The sequence below is a fragment of the Ochotona curzoniae genome, unplaced genomic scaffold, assembly GCF_017591425.1.
Source record: "Ochotona curzoniae isolate NIBS_2020 unplaced genomic scaffold, NIBS_Ocur_1.0 contig_43, whole genome shotgun sequence".
Taxonomy (NCBI): domain Eukaryota; kingdom Metazoa; phylum Chordata; class Mammalia; order Lagomorpha; family Ochotonidae; genus Ochotona; species Ochotona curzoniae.
The window spans coordinates 11,578,339-11,603,840 of NW_024466218.1; the positions used below are offsets into that span (position 1 = coordinate 11,578,339).

General features: G+C 49.0%; 1 protein-coding gene across 5 annotated transcripts in view; it reads left to right on the plus strand.

The window, feature by feature from the left end:
* The first annotated feature begins 988 nt into the window (after window positions 1-988).
* FHOD3 (formin homology 2 domain containing 3) overlaps window positions 989-25,502 on the plus strand; it is a 431,569-nt gene continuing 407,055 nt past the window's right edge. For all 5 annotated transcript variants that reach the window (XM_040984913.1, XM_040984917.1, XM_040984914.1 and 2 more), the window contains exon 1: window positions 989-1,153. In XM_040984913.1, coding sequence (XP_040840847.1) covers window positions 989-1,153 — 165 coding nt within the window. The remainder of the gene's footprint in view (window positions 1,154-25,502) is intronic.

The following is a 25,502-nucleotide window of genomic DNA, read 5'->3' on the forward strand; positions in this document are numbered from 1 at the left end:
GAGGGAATTCTCTGTGGAGACGAAGGGGGTCGCCCGCGAGCAGCGCCCGACAGAGGGCGGGCAGGCTGCGAACCTCCGTTCCGCATCCCGGGGGGCTGGGGACCCCTTGGCAAGTCCGAGGCTTCCTGGGCCGCGCATCCCGCAAGCCCGGACTGCAGGGGGTGGTGGGGGTCGCGGCTAGGCGGCGGCTCAGGCGGCGAGCTCTTGGGGTCCCGCAGCCGGGCCCCTAAGCCTCGCCGGGCGCCCCTCAGGCCGGCTTCTTGGCCAACAGCTGCCAGTTGGGCTCCTCGCCTCAATCTCGTCCTTGCCAGCGTCTTTCTCCCCGCGGGAGACCTCCCTGTCGCCCTCGTCTGGGCTCCCGCTAGCGGCTCCCACCCCATTTTGCCTCCGCTGCCTGGAACCGGCGCCCTGGTCTTTGGGGGGTGCCTGCTGGGGTCTTCTGAATCCGGGCAGCCAGCAGCCCGGGCCGCCAGCTCCGCCTTCTGCGGGAGAGGGTTGTACCCTCTGCCAGGTGGAGAAGGAACCAGAGGGCGTCCCCGTCTCCCCTTCGCTTCCAAGCTGCTTCCCTCCGCTCCTGTGGGCGGGCCGCTCGGCCTGGGGCCGCGGGGCGCACGTGCGGCCGGCCCAGCTCGGGGGGCGTTCCGGGCCGCTGGGGCGCAAGGCTGCGATCGCCGCGAGAGCCGTTAGCCTCTGCCCCGTGCTGCCGGCCGGTCGGGCCGGCGAGGGCAGCCGGGTCCGCGTCCGGGGGAACGGAGGAGGGGAGGAGCCGGAGGGGGGAAGAGGGTAGGAGGCGGGGGGCGCCTGGCGGCCCCGCCCCCGGCCCGCCCCCGCGGCCGGAGCCCGGGCTGCAGCCCGGCACGCCGGAGCCGGAGAGCCCGCGAGCCAGCGAGCGGCGGCTGCGGCCTCCCCTGCGCACAGCGATCCGGGCCGTCCGAGCCCGCGGCCCCGCTCATCCCGGGGCCCGCGCCCCCCGCGGCAGGGATGCATCATGGCCACGCTGGCTTGCCGGGTGCAGTTCTTGGACGACACGGACCCCTTCAACAGCACCAACTTCCCCGAGCCCAGCCGGCCGCCGCTGTTCACGTTCCGCGAGGACCTAGCTCTCGGCACCCAGCTGGCCGGGGTCCATCGGCTGCTGCGGGCGCCGCACAAGGTACGACCCAGCGGGGCAACCCGGTCCCCCTCCACCCTTAGCTGAGCGCAGTCCCTGCTGCGGGAGCGACAGCCGAGGTGGGATTACTGCTGGAGGGCTTGGCTGGGCGCGGTCCCCGGGGCGAGAAGGGGTAGTTCCCGCTCCTGGTGAGGTGTAGGGACCCCCGGAGGCTCCCGCTGCCTGGCGCAGGACCCTCCCGGACCGGCTAGAAGGATAGCTCCGCGCTCCCGCAGGGAGCCGGAGGCGGGCGCGGCGGAGCAGGTGCCTGGCCCGCCAGAGGCGGGATGGAGGAGGCTTCCCGGGGCTCCGCGCCGTTAGTTCTGCGGGGTGGGCGGGGTGGGATTCCGACGCGGGCATTGGGTCCAGGCACCCGGGGCAGGCGCCGAGAGCGGAGCAAGAAGAAGCTTCGGCCCAGCAAGCCTCCGGTGCTTGGAGGATAGCCTTGAGCGACGCGCGGGACTCAAAAAAAAAAAAAAAAAAAAAATCGGAGGTCTCCGGGGCACTGCGGGCGTCCGCGCGACCCTCGCGACAAAGCGCGCTGCTGGGGGACATGGTCCGCTCCTCCCCCGCGGGCTCGGGGAGGCCGCCGGCCGCGCACTCTGGTGGCGCTCGCCGCGCCTCCTCTTTCTTCGGGTAAGCAGGTGGCCTTGAGAACCTGGAGGAGCAAGCGTTGGCTGGGGGAGGAGGGGCGGGGGGCGCCGAGAGGCAGCGCGCGCACAAAGCCGCGGCCTCGCAGCCCCCAATGAGTGTCCCCTGGGAAGAATGGCTTCTCAGTCCACCCGTTAGAGAGTTTTTTTTTTTTTTTTAACCCTTTGAAGGAGGACAGGCGCCTGGTGAAATGTTGGTTGTAAAGAGCTGGGTGTTGAAAGCTGATTATTTAGTTCAACAGAAAAACCCCTTCCTCCTGTTTCAAGGAGAGGCACCTGAAAGAAAAACCTCCTGGTGGATTTTCTGCGCAAACTATCAGGCCTTGGGGGCGATGTATTCCTTGATCATCAACATCAGCAAACGTTTGCAAGAGGCTCTTCTTCAGGCCTGACTCGTTTTAAAAACAATTGATTTAAAAATTTTTTCACCTTTTTGTTCACCTGCTTTGGCAGCAGGGGAAACAAAAGCAAAGACCGTTGGCAGTAATGCAGCCCCCTCCTTAGTTAATGCCCATCTTAATTAGCTACTTGTGTTGAGAAGAGAGGAATGGGGCATTGCAGCTTCTTCTGTCCGTGTAGGTGCCTAGTGGATATGCTCATTGTACCTGGAACTCTTTCCGTCCATTGTTGCATGTGGCCTGGGGGACACAGGGACAGCATAGTGTCCTTTGGGTGTAGCATGTCAGACTCTTGTAAGTTACTTTTCTTCTCTATCCATGGATGCAGTTAGAAGTTTTCAGAGGGCTTCTTCCACAGAGTGATTACTCCATTCACGATGGTCTCTGATTACAGTGATCTTTTGTTGCAACCACAGGAGACATAATTGTGGCCCTGTGACCTTGACGTGGTTTCCTTGGGTTTCAAACCCTATATGCATGGGTTGATCTTTCAAGCTGGGAGCTGGAGTGTGTGTGTGTGTGTTTCCCTGGAACAAGCCCCAGCATTAGCTGATCCATGTTTCTGGGCTGCTCTGATCAGAAGCCATAGCGCACGAGTTGCTGGTTCTCTGACCAGGTTTCTGTAAAGCAGCACTGAGGGCATGTACTTTCATGCTGTAGGTATACATTCATGTCTTTAAGATGGTGGTTACTTCTCAGCAGAGAATCTTCAAATTGAAACATCTGCTTCCCACCCTGTGAAGCCAAGAGCTTAGTGAGTTCTGAGCCCTGAATAGGCAGTATGGGTTTGATTGGGGTGCTTGGAGCATGAACTCCCTTAACACTGCAAACCTCCAAAAAGTAGGGACTCAGTCCTGTTTTTGAGATGAGGAGGATGAGGTAGAGTGCAATTAGATAACTCTTGTGGGGTTGGAGAGCTGAGATTTGAATGCTTGCTGTTCTGCTCTCTGGGCCAATTGCATGACTGCGCCACAAGCCAAGGCCTCCTAACCGTGCTCTTGGCCAGTTCACCCAGTTGCCTTCGTGTGCCAGGTGTTTCTTGGCCTTAGGGGCAGGTGAATGTTGCAAAATGACTAAGAGCCTTGCAGAATTCCTGGCCAGAGGTGGGCATAGAGTTTCCAACCTTGCTGATGTGGGAGTAGGTGAGTTATCCCAAGAGCCTGTTGCCTGTAGGCCTACCAGAAACTTAGGGGACTTGCTTCTCCCTGGTTCTGTGGAGTCAGAGCTTGGTGAGAGGGAAAGTTCCTTGGGGGAGATGGGTGGGGCATTGTGGGTGGTAAAAAGGAGTGCATTAACTTGGAGGTGGAGCCTGTGCAGGCTGCCAGGTATCCTGAGCTGGCTTTTGCACTCAGGTCCCCTGGGGAGTTACCGTTGGATGGGAGTAGATCACACATATGCTAAAATGGTCAGGGCACAAGTCTGCAGGTGGATGGGTTTTTACCAAGTGAACACACCTGTGTAACCAGCCCTGTGCACAGGAGCCTACGTTTTAAAGCTCCCCTTAGGATTTTTCTGGGCTGGGGACCTTTGCACTGAATGACCTCCCAGGCCTTTCTGGTTGAAACATGAGTCTGGACATTTTCCCGTAACCTGATGATGTATTAATGCAGCCCATGTTTGTTGACTCCATTAGAAGTTGTCCATTTAGCAAAACTCTTGTCTGGGACAAAAACAAGTATCTTATGCTTTATCTCCACCTCTAACCCCCCATCTCTTCAATTTGATAAATTGCAAAACAAAACAAAACAAACTTTTCATGGTGGTTCCAAGGAGGATGTTAGAAACAGCATGAGTTTGGTGACAAAGATCGAAACAGGTGCCCTCACTTCATCAGGAAACTCTCACCTGAGTGGCTGGATGTTTGCAAGTAAGAAAGACCTTTTGTCCTTGTTTTCAAGTGAGGCATCAGTAGGTGTTTATTCCTGGCTAAGCATTTTCAAGCAAAAAAAGTAGTTGTGGAACTTCTCACTTAGAAAACTGCATGAAAGTGAATAGAATTACAGATCTTTTGAAGTTTAACATGTGTTGGATTGATTGACATCAAATGTATGTAACGACTTTAGAATTTTTTAATCTCTTTGATAGACAAAACTGGAGTGATAGAATATTTTCATAACAAAAATAATGGCTCGTGTACATGTCAGAGTGCATGGCAATTATGATGTACTGCTTTATTCAGGAAATGTTTTATTGACTGTGGACCTAACAGTGGAGTTATAGCAAGTCCCACATACTTGCTTGAACCACAGACTGTCCTAGCCATGTGTCAGCTCATTAAGCTTGTGCTCCTTCCCCGTCACTGGAGACAGGTCCTGCTCTGTCACCTTTCATAGCAGGAGAGATCAGAACCAAAAGGAAGTCACTTGGTTGTTCTGGTGCAAAGCTGACAGCAGGTCTAGGCTCTGAATTCCATGTTGGTGTCTTGGATGTTCTCCCTGCGGGGAACCTGTCCATGTTCTAGCCTATCCTCAGTCTGCGAGGCACTGGCCTTTGACACATCGGTTCACTCCTTCCTCACTACCTGGCATTTGCCTGTTGACCTCACTGCCCCAGCTGTCCCATCTGTAGATATTACACTTGATCCTAACAAAAAGGCTGAGAAGCACTTGTCCCATGGGTAAAATCAGCACTTGCAGTGAGGATTCCATCCTCATTACTCCAGGTGTGGGTTGAGTATGCTCTGAGCTCTTCCGGAATGCAGATTCTCAGGCCTGCTGATTCTGAACATGACTTTTCCCAAGAGGTCCTGAGGACTGCTGTTCACACTGGGGTCTGAGCCAACAGGTCATGGGTTGAGATGGTGGGCGTTAGGTCAGGCTCTCAGTTCTTGGGGGTCTGCATTATTGCTCCTCTTCCAAGACACCTTTCTTGGTCGTGAAGTCCTGGCTGTTCAATTCTCCAGGGCTGTTCTGTAGAAGCTAAGCAGTGCTAAGATAGGGTGTGTAGTAAGTTGATTGATTGGTGTTAGTTTTAGAACACAAATCCACTGGTATTATTTCACTAATGAATTTCTACCTTAATCCTCTCAAAGGACACATCTGTTTGTGACATTACATTAAGATTTTTCCAAGGTGACATCATTGATCAACTTGACAGGTGTCTTGTATTGCTGTATCTTAGGACAGCAGTGGTTAGGAGTGTTGTCTGGATTGCTAAGAGTGTCTCCCTGCCGGCAACACTGAAGCTGATTCCATCATAATTAGCTCAGTTGGTTGGAGCCTGGCTATTGAGATCAGGATCATGGGATTGAACCCTTCATGGGTCACTTGGCTTTGGTTCATGCATGGCCACAGACCACATCGGTAACCCTGTCCGACACCCGGCAGGTGCTGTCGGGGCTCTTCGCAAGGCTCCGGCTTGGGATGTGCTGGCAACAGTGTCTAGGGGAGAGGGGCTTCCATGCATGAATTGGTGTTGGGGATTTCCCAGAGCCCTCCATGTATATCTTCGTGCATGTCCACCACAATACTGCAAATAGAATTCCCAGTGAATAGATGTGGAAACAGGCACAGACAAGCTAAGCAGGTTGGCAAAAGCCATGCTGCTGAAAGAGAAGGAGTGGAAATTTAAGGTCAAAGCTTTTCTTGTGTTGCCCCCAAATCTGCAGCTCACCGTGTCCCATTATTAGAAAAAACTATGGCTGCCTGTGAATAGGGCTGGGGTGAGTGCATGGTGCCTGCCACTGGCAGCTGCCTGTCACTGGGCTGAGATTTAAATGGTGGTGTTCCTGCAAGTCCTCCCAGGATTGATGCTTTGTGAGTCTGTGCTTTTGTCCTCAGAGTCAATCTGAGTCAGCTGGGCTTCCCTCCCGCTCCTGACTGCCGTGTTGGTTGGCAGCTTTGGAACTGACGAACATACTGAGGCCCACTCGGAAGCATCCTGTGCATCTTCTCCCGACAACTCCTTTCTTCTTCAGGGTTCTTCGTTTCTCTTTGAAGATGAAACTTTGCAACACTGGGGGACTTTTCTATCTTCAGATGGAAGATGGCCACTGTTTCTGGCAACCTCTGCAACCCTTACTCCTGGTGCCACTCCTGCTGCCTATGGGTGGTTTAGAAAGGTCCCTGAGTGAAAACTGACTTCCTTATCATGGAAGCTGGGGCCACCTCTGCAGATTGTTTCTGTGACCCTGAGTTTGTCAGTATTTGCTTTTTAACAGAGGCCATCAGACTTTTTGTGAGGAGTGAGGCTGGTAAAGACAGGGAAATGATTTTGGGCCTTATTATGAACTAAGAAAGAATGGGGAAAAATCAATTTACAGTGACTGCTAAGCCTCAACCACAAGGATGCAATCAGCAAAATCCAGACTGTGGGAAGTGGTCATTTCTCCAACCAACAAATTGCAAAGAAGAGAAAGATGCAAAGAACTCTTAGTTGAAAAGAGTTAGTTGTAAAGTGTGGCTCTCATTGAATACTAATTCATACACACATATTGAAATCACTGGGGAACTTGAACAGAGACTGAGAATTTGATGTTGAAATGATTAATTTTGACACATGATCGTGGTATGTTGGTCATGTTTAAATGACTTCATGCCTTTTAGAAACACACGCTGAAATATTTACAGGTGAATTTATATGATGTCTGGAATTTGCGTTGAAATACTCCAGATGAGGAGGGAGTAGCTGGATCGGTGTCATTTCGCATATGGAAAATGACCATGAGTTTAAGCTGCGTTGGAGGAGACATCATATAGTGTTTTCTGTACTTTGACAAAGATTGAATTTTTTGGTTGCTTTTAAAAAAATGTTTCTTTTTTTTATTGGAAAGGCAGATTTAGAGAGAAAGAAAGCAAGAAAGCAAGCAAGAAAGAAAGGTCAGTCTTCCACCTGCTAGTTCACTTCCCAAGTGGGCACAATGGCTGAAGCTGAGTCATTCCGAAGCCACAAGCCAGGAGCTTCTTGTAGGTCTTCCATATGGGTATAGGGTTCCAAAGCTTTGGGCCATCCTCAACTGCTTTCTGAGGCCACAAGCAGGGAGCTGGATGGGAAGTGGAGCAGCTGGTACATGAACCACGTGTATAGGATCCTGGTCCATGCGAGATGAGGATTTAGCTACTAGGCTATTGTGCCAAGTCCTTTTTGTGGCTTGAAACTAAACAATAAGGCTGTGAGTTTCAGCATTTGCTTTGGGATCAGGGCTCTTCCCTGCAGAGCCACTGTGTCTTGGGCCTGTCTGGAAAACTATCGGTGAGGTTCACGTCATGCCTCAGTGACCCGTGTCTTCCTCTGTGGTGGTCATGATCTCCCTAGGATCTTAGGAAAGTGAGTATGGGGGAGGGACACCAGTCTTTGATGTGCAGAGTATCTTTCTAGGATTAGTCAGTTCCTGAGAGGAAATTAGCAAGTGTCAGTTGCATCAACTGTTGGTTTAGTAAAGGATATGCTAAGGTGGTGATGGATGTATTGGCATGTGGAATTACATTTTGCTCACTAAGATGTTGTTAATAAGGTGTTAGTAAATGGTGATAGAAAGCTGCTCACTCCCCAGTGGCTGTCAGGGCCTGGACACGCCCACCTGGCCTCACCAGGTTCTTGTCTGACTTCACGTGTGCCAGCTCTTTTCTATAGTGTGCTTCGGAAGAGCCTCCAGGAAGTAGTGGTGATGCTATTGTGAATTTGAACATGGAAGTGGATTGTATACCTTGGCTCTCTCACTATTGTGCTTAATTTTTAAACTTTTATGGGCAGATTGACCCATTTGAGAATTAATTATTAAGGAGGTAGGAACGATAATTGTTTTTGGGAAAATAATTACCATGCATTAAGAAGAGTGTGAGGGTACTTCAGAAAGTTCATGGGAAGTGGAATTTAAAGATAATTGTGGTGTGGATTCCTTTTGAAATTCATGTGTGGTTTTTTTCATAGTATGTCCTTTTGTCCAGTTTTTCGAAGACCCTTGTATGTATAGAGGTCAAACTTTTGGGTACCAAAATAAGCTTACATTTTAATTCTATCTTCCATTAGCTTTTTGAAATATTCTTCTCTATACCCCTAAATTTTTTTATTTCTAGCAACACACATCATCAAATAAAATCCACATTGTTGCTGTTTATAACATGGGAGCATAATTCCTCTTCACTAGTTGGTTTTGTAAGTTTGAAGTTAAATGTTAAGCTGCAAGGGAAAATGTTTAGTTTATTGTTAAAAGTGTCAAAAGTTTTGAACAAAGGAAAATGCTAAAATAACTTTTGGTTCAATATAGAACTATGCCCTAGATTTTGGCAAAAAGAAGCAAGTTTCATTTCTTGAATACTTTCTTGAATATTTTTAGCATTCTGGAAAAGAAGTAAGCCAAGAAAGAAGCTTCTTTGTTGTTGATAAACTAACTCTTATAGCTGGCAATGAAATGCCAGGGTCTTCATCAAGAGTTGTGTGACAAGCCCAGTGCTCTGGCTTTCAGAACAGAATAGAACAGAAGTAATTTCCTTCTCTTCTTTTTATTTATGAGAGAGAGAAGTAATCTCTCATCAGTGTCCAAATACACTGAAACTCAGCCATTCTACCATGGGATGTGGGTATCTCAGCCAACATCTAAACCACTATGCCAGATGCCTGTCCCTGAGGCACTTTGTGACTGGCTCATCAGATCCAAAGAGTGGCTCGGGGGTTTTAGCAAATTAGTTGATGGGCAGATACTCTTTGCTTGAGTATCTATGCCCTGACATGTTTAAAGCAGGTGAAGACTCAGAGCTGAGTGCTTGGAGAAGGAGGAGAGTCTTGGTTAAACCAGATTCACTCACAGTGCTGTGTCTATTCTCTGGCCATTGCTTTAACTAAAGAAGTTTATACCACTGTGGTAGGGCTAAGCCTTTGCCTATGGCACTGACATTTCATGAGCACTGAATTGAGTCATGGCTGCTCCATTTCCAATTCACCTGGAGAAGCAGCAGAGAATGGCTCAAGCGCTTGGGCCCCTGCATTTGTGTGGGAGACCTGGAGGAAGGTCCTGGCTCCTGGTTTTAGGTTGGCTCAACTCTAGCTGTTGTGACCATTTAGGAGTGAATCCGGGATAGAAGATCTTTGTTTCTTCTTCTATGTTTAAATCTGCCTTTCAAATAAAAATAAATAAAATATTAAGAAAATAAGTGTATACCATTGCAGTTTGTATCATGTAAGCACTATTAAATCAGCTGAGTCAGCTTGAAGCTGGGGACCCGAGAACTCAATCCATATCTCCCGTTGTGGTTGGCACAGACTCCGTAATTTGAGTCATCATCATCTGTTGCTTCCCAGGATCTGCATTAGCAGCAAGCTGGAGTTAAGTGCCACAGTCGGGACCGTGATCCAGGCACTCCAGTGTGGGGGTGAAGGTTACATATCTGTTCCTAAGCTTTTTTTGGACCTTTGCATGGTTAAGGAAATACTGTGAAGCCCTGCCTTTATGGCTCTTGCCTGCAAGCAGTAGAAGGCTGTATTTGGGAGTCATGGCTGTGGTGGTCTTCTGATTCCATCACAGAAGCCGCATACATGCAACTTGAAAGGGATCTCCTGGATCCCATGCTAGGAAAGCAGCTGATGGAGGATGGGAGAGGGTGGGGGGCTGGTGTCAGAGGGCCTGGGCCGGATGTTCTTCAGTGCTGCCTCTGAGCCACGTAACCTCCCCAGGCTTGAAAGTCTGTGCTGCTTTGCCTGTTGGTGTGTTTGTGTTGTAATGTCCGTTCTAAAATATGTATTTTAACTTTGTGTGTGAGAAAGAGAGAGAGATATCTTCCATCTATTGAGCCAGACATAAGGCAAGAACCAGGAACTCTGCATAGGTGGTGGTAACCCAAGTGCTTGAACCATCACCTACTGCCGTCTGGACTGCACATTAGCAGGAAACTGGATTGGAAGTGCAGGTGGACTTGCTCCCAGAATGCCCCAGTGCCTGCCCTGACATTGTGCTTTCTTGTTGTCATTTATACTTCTTTTTTTTCTGAAAGGTTAAGGCATCTTCCTTGCCTAGAGGATAGTCATTCTGAGGAAAAGAAGACAAGTTTAGAGAGAAACAGATTGGTCCACTTGACTGGATTTAAAAAAAGACTTAATTTTTATTGGAAAGGCAGATCATTTACAGAGAGAAGGAGAGGAAGAGAGAAAGATTTCCCATCTTCTGGTTCACCCCCCAAATGGTTGCAATGGGCAGAGCTGATCTGATCTGATCTGAAGCCAGGAGCTTGTTCTGAGTCTCCTACACGGGTGCAGAATCCCAAGGCTTTGGACCATCCTCTGCTGCTTTCCCAGGTCACAAGCAGGGAGCTGGATGGAAAGTGGAGAAGCCAGGACAAGAACGGGGACCCATATGGGATCCCAGTTTGCAGGCTAGGCATTTAGCCATTGAGGCATCTTGCTGGGCCCTTGAGTGAATTTTAATGTGAGGTATTGGCCTGGGCCACAGGCTTATGTGATAAGCTGCAGAGGAAAAAGATATTTAGAAAATGAGAATTGTGGTTTTGCTCCACACCTCCCACAGGCCCCGTCAGGGCAAGTTCCAAAGTCCTGGAGCGGCTGATTGGGCAGGGTGGGGTGGTTTTGGTGTTTTGTCGACTGGCACATATCCAGAGTCTAGAATGGCACCTGGCACCTAGGGAGCGCAATGTGCAACTCTGTGGAGTCAGTGAATGCCCGTGCTTTGGAGCTGGAGGGGAGGCAGAGTAGCCTCCTCAGCTGTGCTATCCCCATGCAGGTGTCCTCTGAGCGCAGCTCCTGCCTGCCACGGCCTGCATGTTTGTGCTTTGGTGAGAAGCCCAGGCCTCTCTCCTGTGCACTGGGACAGGGAGTACACTGTCCCAAGGTGGGAGCGAAGGACGCTGTGCACAGTTAATTGCTGAACTGTACTCAAGAAGGTAGAAGTAGAATGGCTGAGCTGGAAGACTCACACCCCTGGCTTTGCTAAGGGAGTAACCTGGGACCTGCAGCCTGTGACCAGTGCCTACAGGGGTTGCTGAAAGTGTCAGTCCTGCCCCCTCCCCCTGTGTGGCAGAGAGACATCTTCCATCCATTGTTTCAGGCTGCAGATGGTTTCAGCAGCCAAGGCTGGGCCAGATTGAAGCCAGGAGCCAGGAACTCCATCTTCATCTCCCATATGAGTGGCAGGTACGCAAGTACTTGGGCCATCATCCACTGCATTCTCAAGCACATTAGCAAGAAGAATTGGGAATGGACAACTGGGGCTTGAACAGGTGCGCCTGATGTGGCATGCTGGCACTGTAGGAAGTGGCTTAGCATGCTGTGCCACAATGCCAACCCCTCAACATGTTTGGTGATATGTGCTTGTCTCATGCCCTATGGCATCTTTGCCCTGTGGTTCTGCTTATCTCTGAACTTAAACTCTAAGTGTAGAATCAGTGTGGCAGAGCAGGTTCTGTGTGGGAATGAGGAAGAGGCCAGGAATCTACCTTACACACTAAACTCATATGGCCCCTTCATAAGAAGAGCAGGGATGCAGACTTGGAGACCATGGGAAACACATTGGACAGATACAGATTGCTTTCCTTAGTGTCTAAGGAGGTTGTTCTTGAACCTTTTTTGTCTTCCCGAATTACAGTGTCTATGCATGTTAATGTGCAGCACAGTACCTGAAGACTTCTGCAAGCCTTCACTGCTCTCAAGAACACGTGGTCTTTCATGACAGGTTGGTAGTCCAGTCCACATCTGGACTATGATCCACACATCACTTACAGGTGCCATGAAGGAAAGTGTTCTGTCTTTAGTGTTTAAGTGTTCCAGGCTTGGTACTCAGAAATTATTCAACAAATGATGCCTACACGAATGAGCCACTGGTGGATGTTCAGGGAGTTGCCAATTAAAAAGATGCAGACAATGCTGTAATACACGTACTTGTAGAAAAATGAATTATTGTGTTCATATTTGAGTATTTCCTGAAGATCAGTTGCTGGGTGTTTAATTGTTGACCTGAAGGGTAAGATTTCATCTTGGATGGGAGCAGCTTACTTCATTTTCAGCATAGGAGGAGAATGAAAAGATGGTCCCTGAGCCAGTGTGGGGCCCACATAGAGCTGCCTTTTGCATGCATGGCATTGCTGCTAAGGGTGATGTCTGAATTCTGGGACCACTACTGGGTGGTGTTTAGTAGTGTTACGTGTGTATCCTGTTGTTGCTTCCTTCCTTCTTTCAACATGTTTAATTTATGTGTTAATTTTCATCTTATTTGAAAAGCAGGGAGTCAGAACAATATAGACAGATAAGGAGAGAAAGAGAGAAGGAGAAAGAGAAAGAGAAACAGAGGCAGAGAGATCTCCCACTCATTGGTTCACTCCACAAATGCCAGCAATAGTGGGACTAGGTCTGGTGGAACCAGGAGCCTGGGACTCTGTGTGTGTCACCCAGGTGGGTGGCAGGGAGCCAAGCAGTGGAACCTTCACTTGCTGCTTGCTAGGGTGCACATTTTAAGGAAGCTAGATTGAAAGCAAAGCCTGGACCCAAACCCAGGCACTCCAGCATGGAACCTGGATGTCCCAAGTGACATCTTAAGTCCCCCGCCCAGTGCCTGCCCCCTTCCCCACCCCCTTCTCCCTTCTTTGAAGGACCCTGCTAGACTTTGCTGGTGTGTCCTAGGCCAACTGGGGGCCTCATGTGCTTTCTGATCCATGACTTTTCCTCTTCTGGCTATGGCCCTGTGCTACGTATATGGCCTCACAAGAAGCAATGACAACTTGCCTCACTTTCTGCTTCAGAGTTCCCTGTTCAGTGCCTGGTTCTCAGGGAACCCTCAGTTAGCTTCTTGAGATCTCAAAGAACACTGGGCGGAAGAAATACAGTCTAGGTTTAAATATGAGGACATTGCAACATGGTTTCTGGAGAGAGGAATTGTAAAGAGGCATTTATTCGGCTGCAGAATGTGCTGGGGAATCTTTGTACCGTGTTACTGCCCATAGTTGAGCTGCAGGGAAGGAGAGAGGAGAGTGGAGTGCTTGTGGGCAGGGCAGAGTGCTGTGGCCAGTGTGGCTACTGTGGCTGCGGTGGCTTCCACAGCTGTGATGAGTGAGTGTGGGGAGGTGAGAGAGGTGGCCACAGAGTGCGACTCCCTTTCGTTCCACACATGGAAATCCTGCCTTTTGCCAACCATGAAGGCTCTGGGAAGATTTTGTTTGAGGTGATGGCACCCGCCAAGGAGGGATGTGTCACTCCTCCCTGCAGCATATTGTGGTTCCAACCTGTTCCTGGCTGCCTTTTCCCCAAATCACCAGGTCGTAGCTGTCATAGCATGGCCAGTGTCCTAGCGCCTGTTCTTCAAGATGGAGGACTACCCAGGCTCATCCAGGAGTCCTGGGCTGCCTTCCCCCACCCAGTAGCATCATGCCTTGAAGCAAGGAGAGGAGAGCTGTCGTACAGGCCTGTCCAGAACAATAGTCAAGGAACTGAGTGGTTTTCTGTTCCCAGAACTGGGTACATTTTTGTGGACACTGATTCATCACTGAATGTGCCAGTAATAACTGTGGTATATCTGTGCCTTTTGGAAGGCACTGGGATGTAGATTAGCTGGGCTGATCCTCACATAGTCCTAAAAGAGAGGGTGAGATGAGACATTCAGGCCCCCATCTCTAAGATGAGAAAACTGCATTGTGATGGGGTTGTGACTGATGCATGGTGACAGTCCCCAGAGGGTGGCAAACTTGGAACTGAGGACACAGTTCTGCCCTTCACACCCATTTCTCTAGTGAAGCCTTCCTGCCTCTGGGTGCCAGAGAGAACCCTGAGAATGTCCATGGACATGCAGGGAAGCGTAGGAGCTGGTTACCCCCTGGAAAGTATACCTGCAGCTCACAAGACCTTTTTTTTTTTTTGTTAGAGAGTTGTTTGTTTATTTTGGAAGGGCATAAGGGTATGGAGAAACAGAGAGAGAGGGAGAGCTCTTCCATCTGCTGGTTTGTTCTCTGCTGGTTTGTTCTTCAGAACAAACCACAGTGGCCAGTGTTGGGCCAGGCTGAAGCCAGGAGCTTTATCTGGATTTCCAACATGGGTGCAGAGGTCTGAGCATTTCCATCCTCCGCTGTTTTTCCAAGGTATTGACAGGAAGCTAGATTGGAAATGGAACCCAAACCAGTGTCCATATAGGATGCTGGCATCACAGGGATAGGTTTTTACCTGTTATGCCATGATTCCTGCTCCAGTTCATAGGACACTGTATGTAACCAGTTGGTGGTAAGTTTTATGTGGCCTTAGATCAAAATGGGAAATTTTGCTTCTATCTGTGTTTTCTGTCCCAGGGATGTGAAGATGAGCTCTTCTTATTTTGCAATATGAATGGTTGGGAAATGGTAGTAAGGTAATACAAAGTGGAGTAACAACTGAAGGCAGCATGAGTTATAACTCATGTCAAAGTGCGGTATAGGCTCAGTGTTTGCAAGTTAAACTTCTACCTGCAACACCAGCATCTTATGTCTGAATGCTAGTTCGAGTCCTGGTCATTTTGCTTATGATCCAATGGCCTTCTAACTTGCCTGAGAAAGCAACAGGAAATGGCTCGAGTGCTAGGGCCTGTGTCTTCTAAGTGGGAGCTCTGGATGGAGTTTTGGCTTCTTTGCTTTAGCCTGGCCCAACCCCAGCCATTGTGGTCATTGGTAAAGTGATGGAATCTCTCTCTCTCTCTCTCTGACTCTGCCTTTCTCTGGATTAAACAAATCTTTACAAAATGCAATGTAGGCCACCAAAGCTATACATGTGTCAGATTTGAGGTGGGGGGGGGAACCTCTGTGGACTGTGTGGTCCCAAAGACCTGCTGCAACAAGAGGGTGTGGTAGGGGTAGGTGATGGAGGGTGAAGGGAACACACAGTGACTCCCAGGCAGTCACCAGGAGTCAGACTCAGCAGCATGACTGTGAGTGGGCGTGGACACCTGCCCTGTAGGGTGATGGTACAAGGATTGGGCCAGCGGGGCTGGACTGGGGCTGTTGTCAGCTCACACAAAACTATTTCAAAAGTTACTTGCATTTCGAGTCATAGGAACAGGATGAAAAAGAGTAGATGAGAGAAGAATGCAAAGATGGAACAAAAATGACTGGTACTGAGAAGGCAAGAGAGAGAGAGACAGGGAATACAGGTAAGGAGATGAGCGACCAGACAGACCTCTTTGTGGGAAGAAAGAAGCGGGCACAAGCCTCCAGAGGGCATGGGCCCCTGCTGACCGCCGCTAATTCCCGCTGAGCTGATTAGGCAGGTGTTAGCCAGGGTCGGCTTAAGGCCTGACCCTTTTCTGTAGCCTCTCCTTCCTTTCTCTCACACACATTTGTGGGAGTTTGCTTGGCATCTGATTGTATTGGCCTGGGCTATCCAGTGTGGGCAAAATGGAGGTAGGCTCCATGTCTACCATGCCTGGGCTCCTGACGTGGCCCAGTCTGCTCCCTCCATAACCCTTCTCCTAAAACAGTAGACCTGCCTCCTAGGGCTATGGGACCAGATCACTGGGTTTCCCAGGAGCATTGGTGGCTTTCAGACCCAGCTTCCCAGGGCACAGTCCCATCCCCTCTGCTTCAAGCTGACCCATTGGACCTGCTCTTCTTGCCCCACCTGTACCCCAGTGCTGCCTGAGTCTTTGTGACCTATTTTCCTTTTATGAGCTTGTCCTGTTCTTTCAAACTCCATCCCCACATTGACAGTGAGACTTAAATTTTTTTTAAAAAAGATTTATTTTTATTAGAAAGGCAGATATACAGAAAGAAGGAGTTACAGAAAGATCTTCTGTCTGCTGGTTCACTTCCTAAGTGGCTTCAATGGCCAGAGCTGAGTCAATCTGAAGCCAGGAGCTTTTCTGGGTCTCCCACGCAGGTACAGGGTCCCAAGGCTTTGAACCATCCTGTAGTGCTTTCCCAGGCCACAGGCAGGGAAAGGCAGAATGAGAGAGAAAGAGAGAGAGAGATAAGAAAAAAATAAAGAAAGAGAGAGAAAATGTTCTGTCCCCTTGTTCAGTCTTGAATGCTGCAATGGCCAAGTTTGAGTCAGACCAAAGCCAGGAGCTTTATCTGGCTGTCCCACGTGGTTGCAGAAGCCCAAGTATTTGATCCATCTTCCACTGCTTTCCCAAATGCATTAGCAAGGGACAAAATTGAGAGTGGAGCAGCCAGGGCTCAAACCAGCACCTGTATGGGTCCGTAGCACTGATCCTGAGACTCCTGCTGCAAAGGATCTTGTCTTTAAGTCTGGTGGATACTTCTCTCTTGTTTCCTTCTGTAAACTTCTAGCATGTTCCCTCCAAGGAATGCCAGCAGCTGTAAGTTGCAGGGTTCACCTGCTGCCTCTCTTTGCTCCTCCTCCAACTGTCTGCTTTCTCTTACCTTTGATTGCTAGCTGTCCTCAGGACTTTGTCTATACCACAGCTCCTTTCCTGGGTGTCTCTGGGGACTTCTTGATCCTGCTCATGTCTCTGGCCCTGAGACCAAATCCTCCCTGCCTCTGGACAGCAGTATCCTTTGGATGCCCAGGGATGTTAACTGCATACTGAGCTTGGGTTGGCCCCTCACTGTTTTAGAGAGGAACAACACTGCGCAGCCCATAGTTCAAACCAAGAATCTCTCACTGGCTCCAACTCTCTGCTCCTCAGCTCCCATGTTTCTGTAGATTCTGCTGCTTCTTGGAGTTCAGTTCCTCCTCTCTCTGTTCCTTGTGAAGTTTTTTATGCATGAGTGAAAAACAAGATAATATTTGAGAAAGTGTCAATCACATGGGGGTAATTCAAACCTTGTGGGTGTCTCAATGAGTTATCTGTGTTTGGGAATAAGTTACTCTGAGAGGTAGTGGCTTCAAGCTGTTAAGTTGTATTATGCCTCCTGATTTACTTGGGTTGTGCATTTGGGAGCAGTGTGCTGGTGACTGTGGCTCAAGGCCTCTCCTGAGGGTACAGCTTGAGGGTGCTGACTTGGGATCATCTCAAACATTTCTTCAGTCCTATGTCTGGTGCCTGGCCTGGGAGGCTACAAGAATCTGGAAGCTCTGCAGGTTTGTCTTTGTCCGTGATCCTTCTACAAGATATCTGGCATGGTGGCTTCTGGGACACTGGAGTTCCTATCATGCAAAGGGCTCTGGAGAGAAGGCAAGGTTGATGCCCTGTCACCTTTTCCAACCACCATACATGTTGAACTTCCCTGGTTAGAGGTAATTTACCAGGGCTGGCCATCAGTCAAGAACAAGGGAATTAGAGAGTACTGTTAATGGAATGTTAAAGGATTTGTGGACTTAAAAAAGATTATGTACAGTAACGTTCACTTCTATTTTTTGGAAACAGTCCTGTGAGTTCTAACATATGCATCAGTCCTCGTGACCACCTCTAACAGGGTCCAGAGCTGGATAGGAAGTGGGGTAACCTTGACACAAACCAGCACCCATACGGGGTCCTGGTGCTTATAAGGCAGAGGATTAGCCATTCGATCCATCAGGTCAGGCTCCATAGCAGCTTCTCTTTACAGAGGGAAAACTTGGGAGCTTCCTCATTGGAGCGCCCTCGAGTCGGGGCTGCTTGTGAATACTGCGTGTGCCTGACTGCATGAAGTTTCCAGCCAAGGATCTCCCTAAAAGGGAGATCATTAGATCCCATAAAAAGATTATGAATCTGAATGGGGATAGGGAGGTTTAAGAGAGCATGTGTTTGGGTCAGGCCAACGCCAAGAGCTCGGAACTCAATCCAGGTCTCCTTTGTGTGTTCCTGTGCCATCCTGTGCTTCCCCCAAGGGTCTGCCTTAGCAGAAAGCTGGAATTCGGAGCAGAGAGGGATTGCAAAGCAGGCACTCCAGTGCAGAGCGTGGGGATCCCAACTGGTGTCAGAACTGTTGCAGCACTCATGCCAGAGAGTGCCCAGCCTTTGCCTCAGTTTCTACTCTACTTCCCTTTCTAGGGATCCTTACTCTCCTTAGGAAGTCTTTCTCTTCCACTGTGCTACTCTGGCCTCAAGCCTCAGCCTGTGTGTAGAGTCCCCTTGTAAATGAACGTGGGGTTTGAGGTAGGGCTGGGGACTCTGAACTTTGCTTACGATGGTGGCTGGGAAACAGCCCTTTGGTTAGAGTTCTGGCCTTATGTCAGCAATATGGGATGAAGGCCCAGAATCTGGGAACTCACACTCTCACCCAGTCTGATCCTCTGGTCATCTGGGGACTGGAGAAAGGCCACCCACCTGTGATGATCTACCAAACCCCGACAGTGCCAAGGGCATTATCAGTCAGGCTCCCCAGCATGTCTGCTAACAGTCTCTCCTCCCCTCCCTTCTTTCTCATTTTCTCTCCCCCTTTCTTTCAAGAATGGATGAATAGATTTATTTATTTACTTATTAGAGGAGAGAGAGCATTTCTATCTGCCGGTTCATGCCCCAGATGCCTGCAATGGCCAGAGTTGGGCCAGGCTGAAGCCGGCAAAATCCAGGAACTTGACTCTGATCTCCCATGCAGATGTCAGGGTAGCATGTCCTTGTGTTGCAGAGTTTCTTTCCGCTGAGTTTCTAGAGATGTTACAGCTGTTTTGTGCAACTGCTCTTACTTTCCACTCGATTGTATGTCTCATGACCAAAAAAGATTAGGCACATGGACAAGGAATTTTGAACCATGGGAGAAAAATTTATTAAGTGAAAGAAAAAGTGAAAGTGAAGAGGGGGAGGTGACTGAAAAAAGAGGTAATATCTGCAAATTTTTATTTGCTTTAAAATGGGGAGCTTTCTGTGATTGATGGCAGTGGATATTAATAAGGAGAAACCCCGTGAACATCTCTGAAAGCAGCTGCCAGAATCAACTTCTTTTGAACAGATAATAAACAAGGTGAGATGGAAGTGCTTCTTGGAACCTGAAGAACTCCTTGTGTGTAAGCAAGTTGATAGCGTAGGGGTTCTAGGTTCTTGGGACCTTTGGCTGATGTGACGTTGTCCAATGAGTGTTGTGATCACGTGATTCTCATTTGTGGGTCCCCTGTCTGCCCACAGTAAGAATCTTGTCCGTTCCCAGTCTCTATCACTCATATGGACTATCATCTTGCTTCTTCCCAGAACATTCATTTGTAGGCAACCTCGGCAGGCAGCAGAGGTAGGACCTAAGGCAGTACTCTGATATGAAGTGTGGAGGTGGAACTTTACAACTGTGCCACAATGCCTGCCCCTGATTCCTGGTGGTAAATGCATGCTTTTGCTGTCATTACTGCATGTGGGTGTCTCCTCCTTGGGGAGCTGCTCTCAGTGCTGGGATCTGCAGGACTTGCAGTGGCAGCTGGTTGCTCACCTCAGCTGCTGCTCCATTCCCCCAGCCACGCTGAGCAGGGCAAGAGCTAATCCTCGGCCAGCCGGCTGGCCAGCCGAGGAGCAGGGAGTGGAAAGGAGGGGCCATGGCCCAGGCCTGAGGTTTCTTTGTGTCTCTAAGCCTCTTTTCTTCGCCTCTTCTCTCAGAGGCATTTTTATCACTCAAAGAAAGCTCCCTGGCCTGCCTGGTCCATAGGGCAGAAAAACACCAACCCTGGCAGCTCACACATGTGGTGTTGCTGAGCCGGAAGCAGTTTGTTTTTCTTTACACTGGGTAGTGTTTGGGAATGGGTTTGCCATGCAGGAGGCATCAGTGAGCCAGCCAAGGCAGGTTTCACCTCCCACACACCCTGGGAGCAAAATTGGCCCCCACACTCCCATCTTGGCCTGTTCAATGTCAGTTGCTCACTAGCAAAATGGGGAGGGCCAAATTATGTCACTTGGGTCATGGTAGCTTAGAGTCCCATGGCTCTTTGATCTTGTGAAGTTGTCTACGTGCATTCCAAAAGGGGGGTTTCAGTGTATTGATCTGTCATTGATGGAAGGGGCCTTGGGTGTCCATGAGTGGCACCTTACAGCCATTTATTTTTCAGTTTTTAACTGAAAGAGTGAACACACACATATACACACAGGGCAAGAGAGAAAGAGAAAGAGAGGGTGAAGAATGAGCAAGAGAGACATTTTTCCATCTGCTGGTTCACTCTCCAAACGTCTATAGTGGCTGGGACTGGCTGTTGCCAGGAGCTGAATCCAGAATTGCAGAACTCTGTCCTGGGTTTGCACTTGGGAGTTCTATTGTCTTACCTGGGTCAACTCTACTATTTCTGATGACTGCCAAGAGTGTGGTGAATGAGTTGCCTTCTTACTACTTCAACGAACAGCCCTGAGAGGAGCCACTTGGGAGGGAAGAGGTTCATTTGGACTTAGTGTTTGGAGGTTCACAGTCCAGAGTCACATGGCCCATTAGTCTAAGGCTGGCAGTGGGGTGGATATGTGCGGAGGAGCCGTCCTCTGGTGAGCCCAGAGACCCCTCGTGGGAGCATGCTCTGCTTTTACCCTATCTGTGCTCCATCCTTATAAGGCCATGGTGATTAGCTCATGGTACTTCACCCTAGCAACCTGGTGCAGCTCGACTGCTTCCAGAGGGCTCTGTCTTCAGACCCCATTGTTGGAGCAAGCTTTCACCCTAATCGGTCACCCATTAACATGATTTCATTAACTGTTAACAAAAGTCTCGGGGACTTAAATGCCTGCAACACGTTTGGGGAGCCAAATCTTGTTCAAACCATGACAGGTGTGCAGCTGCAGGTGTGGTGGGGCACTCACACATCTCCAGCTGGGATGCCAGAGAGAGAGAGCGCAAGGCTGTGAGCTGTATGGCAGAAGCACAACCTTCTTGCCTTTGTCACTTGGTGGCTTTTGAGTGTGCATTTGTCAGCTTTCTGAACCGGAGTTTGTGTGGCAGGTAGCTGGGAGCCAGCTTGAGGGAGTCCTCTCTTTTTGGCCGAGGACTGGGGCCATTGCTGAGGGGTGAGGGAGTGCCTTCTAGTATAGCAACAGAAACCCGGGTGGAGGAAAGACCATGAGCGTCATTTCTGGCCAGTCTTGGTTCTTCCCCATCTCCACCTCATGTTTTATACCTTGGCTGCCAGATTGCTACCTTTCAGCCACATGTTCCTGGCTGCTGCAGGCTGGCTTTCCCTTGCTTCTGCCTACTTCCGTTCTGCATCTGCCCCCTGGCTGGCTCAGCCTCATTGCTGTAACAGCTCCAGCAGGGGTTCACTTGCTCCTGCACTGCCTGGTTCATTCTGTGAATGCTGACTGCTGCCTGTTGCGGGCCCAGCGGGACTGCAGGCACTACCTCCTCTTTGTGGAGGCTGCTTAGGCACCCTTGCTGCTGCGCCTTTGGCTTCCTGTTGGATGCAGCATAATGGCTTGGAGCCTAGGCTTTGGGTGCTGTGGAGGCTCCCACACTCCCTGAGTTCCATCTTCTCCATCTGTACAGCAGGGCTGCTCATGGGCTTCTGAGAGGTGGTAGACAAGCTGTAACTGCCGCTGCTGGAAGCTGCAGGCTTCCCAGAGGAAAAGTGGTGGTGGTGGTGGGGGCGGTGGGAAAGCTTCCCTCCCTTGTGCTCAGAGGTGGGGCTTCTGTTTCACTGTGGGACTCAGATCTATGAAGTCAGGAGTGGCTTCAAGGTAGGAGGTGGCTTTTCATCACGTCTGGAAAGCAGGGACAGATTTAGGTCCTGCGTCATGGCGCTGTGGGTTAAACTTTTGCTTGCAGTGTGACATTACATGTGAGTACCAGTTTGATTCCAGGTGCTCTACTTCCTATTTAGCTCCCTGCTAATGTACCTGGGAAAGCAACAGAAGATGGCCCAAGTCCTTGTACTTTTGCTGCTGATGTGAGGGAGACCTGTATGGAGCTCCTGGCTTTGGTCGGCTCAGCCTCAGTCATTCTGTCCATGTGGGGAGTGAGCTGGCCTATGAAAGATTCTCTCTCTCTCTCTGTATCTCTGACTTTCAAATAAGCAAAATAAAGCTTACAAAGAGGTGGTTTTAGGTGGGCAGGATAGTAAGTCAGAGACATGAGTGGCAGTGTGGGAGGCTGGGGATGAGGGCTGTTGATATTCTGAATGTGGCCCATTTGTGCTCAGCCAAACTGGAGATGAGGTCTGGAACTTTCAGGCGAATTGAGAAATGGACCCAGTAGAAATGCAATGAGCTGATGAACCCTGTGTTACCTGCCAGTTATCCTTCTGGAAGGTGTTAGCAGCTTTGATGCTGTGGGGTGTTTCAGATGACCAAGCATACAGGTATCTGGGGGAGATCAAGTCAGCACCCTCAGTATACCCACCAGGCCTGGGAAACAAGCCTGAGACCACAGCGAGGCAAATCCTCTACCCAATGGCCCAGTGCCTCCCTTCATCTGCCCAAAGGAAGTGGGGAGTGGCTGAGGTGGCTGGGGGCATCCTGATGGGCCTGGAGGTGGGCCCTATGGCCCTATTGCTGCCACCCCCTGCTGAGAGCCTTCTTAGAATGAGACACATGAAAGCCTTATTATGTTATGCACACTCTAGCCTCATGGCTACCGCAGCCTGTGTGGTGTCTTCAGGCTGAAAAAGGCATCTTCTCTGCTGTGGTGTGAAGTGGAGGAATTTCCTGGTGTACGCAGCTGCTGATTTTCCCTTGGAGGGCTTTGTTGATTCATAAGCAGCACAGCCTGTATGAAAGCTGCAACAGCAACACCTGGTGGCATGGGGTGAGGGTGGATACAGTGGATACACTGGCCATGGGAGCAGCATAGAGTTACCTGTCAGGCATTAGTGGTCAGCAGAGGTTGTGCTGGGCTGAAGAATGGCACCACGGGTGCTTTCCTTTAGTGATACCAAATCACACCTTGTACATGGAAATAAATGAATTTCCACCTGCATCTTGTACTCTGGAAGATAATAAGGAAAACTTTAGGTAGGCAAATATTTTTAAGCCAGAGTCAGATGCCCTAGCTATAAAGTACTAGATGGATAATCTGAAGTACATTAAAATCAAAATCTTATATTCACTGAGAGCTAACAAATAAAACAACTGACCTCAACGGCCAGGTCTGGGTCAGGCTGAAACCAGGAGCCCAGAAATCCATCCAGGTCTTCCTCAAAGGTGGCAGGAAATAGGCAGTTGGACCATTATCTGCTTCCCTTCCCAGACTTGTAGCAACAAGCTGGATTGGAAGCAGAGTGTCTGAGACTTGAACTGGTACACTGATATGGGATGTTGGTGTTGAATGCAGGTGCTTCGCCCACTGCCAGTGCCAGGCCATGGGTGGCTGTCTCTGCAGTTCTTTCTCCGCTTCAAATACCTCAAGCTCTGTGACCTCTGATACCTAAGAGCAGGTGCAGGTGGTGTGCAGAGCCCCGTGGGCTGGAGGAGGGGAATCCAACATGTATTTTCTTCATCTCTCCCTTCCTCTTTTTGTAGCCTACTGGAAAGAGTCAGAATTCTTGCTGGAGAGTCCACACCCACAGATGAAAAAGACAGAAGAACATTTATCCAAAGGACAGATGTAAATGACTATTTTGTAGACTGAGACACAAGTGCTAAGACTCGATTCCAGACCTAGTGGGCAGTGCAGCAGACTGTACTAAGCAGACAAGAATTCCATTTTTGAGAGCTGAATCAAAGTTGTGCTTTAAAAATGGTTCAGGAAAATAAAGCATCGTGGAATAAGGCTGCCATGGTTCCTGTGGGCCAGGGTGGCCAACTCTCTAAGGTTGTTAGCCTGTGTCATGGCATTGTCAAGGCTGTCTCAACAGTCTTTTGACCTGCTGTGATGGGCAGGTCAAAATTAAAAACATCTTTGCCAATGCCAGGATTTTCAGTCTGGCCCTATCTTGGTAATGGGAAGGTCAAGGAAAGAGACAATGAGAAATATTTCAGTTTGTGGGGACAGAAAAATCCAAATATGCACACAATAGCCTAATTAAGCTGACTTTGAAAATCAAAACTATCCAATACTAATGAGAATGTAGAAAGAGGGGCATTCCAGTACACTGTTAGTGGGTACATAATTGGTATAGCCATTGTGGAAAATAATGTGGAAGGTCCACCAGAAACTAAAAATAGAGCTAGCATGTGAGCCTGCAGTCCCACTACTGGGTGTATGTCCAAGGGAGATGCAATTAGTTTGTTGAGGAGATATTTGCTGCACAAATCACAACATCCAAGAAATGTTGATTACTCAGGAGCCCAGCAGCAGATCAGTAGTTGAAGAAAATGTACTAAATGTATGCAATGGGGGCATGAGTAGGCTGTACAAACACTGAAATCCTTTAATTTGTGACAACATGGGTAGTCCTGAAGATGCTATATTAATAAGTCAGGCACAAGAGACAAATACCTCATGTTTTCACTTACGTGCAGAAGCTAAAAGACTTGATCTTATAGAAGTAGAGAGTAGAATAGTGGTTAACGGAAACTAAAAGGGTCGGGGGTCATGGTGGAAACAGGGTGGCTAATGAGTCCAGGGTATGGTATACTTAGATAGGAAGAGTAACTTATTTTGCTAGATATTTATTTTTACTTATTTTTATTTACTTGAAAGACAGCGGTGCAGGCAGATGGAGTGATTTTCCATCCACTGGTTCACTCCAGATGCTTGCAACAGCCAGGACTGGGCTAGAATGAAGCCAAGGGCCCAGAACGCAATCCAGCTCTCTTACTTGAGTGATAGGAATGGGAGTACCTGGGCCATCCCCTGCTCCCTTCCAGGATACATGTTAGCAGGTGCCGACTTGGAAGCAGAGGGGCTGGGAATCAAGCCAGACATTTGTGTGGGCATCTCAAGGACTGACCTAACTGCTGCACTAAACAGCAGTCCCAAAGAGAAATAACTTCCAATGTTATTCAGTGCAGTAGCTGTGGTTGACAACAGTTAATTATATATTTTAAGAGAGCTAGTGAGAGGATTTTGACTGTTGCCAACATGAAGAAGTGATAAACGCTTGAGTGGATGGGTATCTCTGTTACTTAATCTGATTGTTACACATTTTATCCATGTATTGAAATGCCACTCTATACCCCTAGACAATTATTATGTGTCAATTAAAAAATGTATTTTTTGGTGTGAGTTAAAAACGGTCAACGTGAGAGTCAAGATTTCTCCTAAATCCTGCTTATTTTTCTAACCAGCTTAGTTTAGAGTCTTAATTTACTTCTAAATGAAGTTGTCACAAAAGCATTTGCTCTTAATTCTTAACCTAGTGTTGCCTTTCATGAGTATCAAGTTGGAATTGTTCATTGATTTAACAGACAATATGCCTAAGTGGTGTAGCCCTTTCCTTTGAATTTCACACTAGTAAAGGACTTCAGATCATTATAATTCTTAGGAAAATAATACTGAGCTATTTAGTTTGTGGAAAAGTCCAAAGAATGTCCCAGGCTTAGGAAAGAGAGGCAGCAGGAGCAGGTGCACAGCCCTACTTGCTCCCCTTGTGCTGTGGTTTCTTGGCACTGGTATTTTTGATCCAGTGATTCAAGAGTTTTGCCCTTGTGGGGACCTGTTATCTTCCCACCAGCCCAAAATAGGCACAAAATCAGTT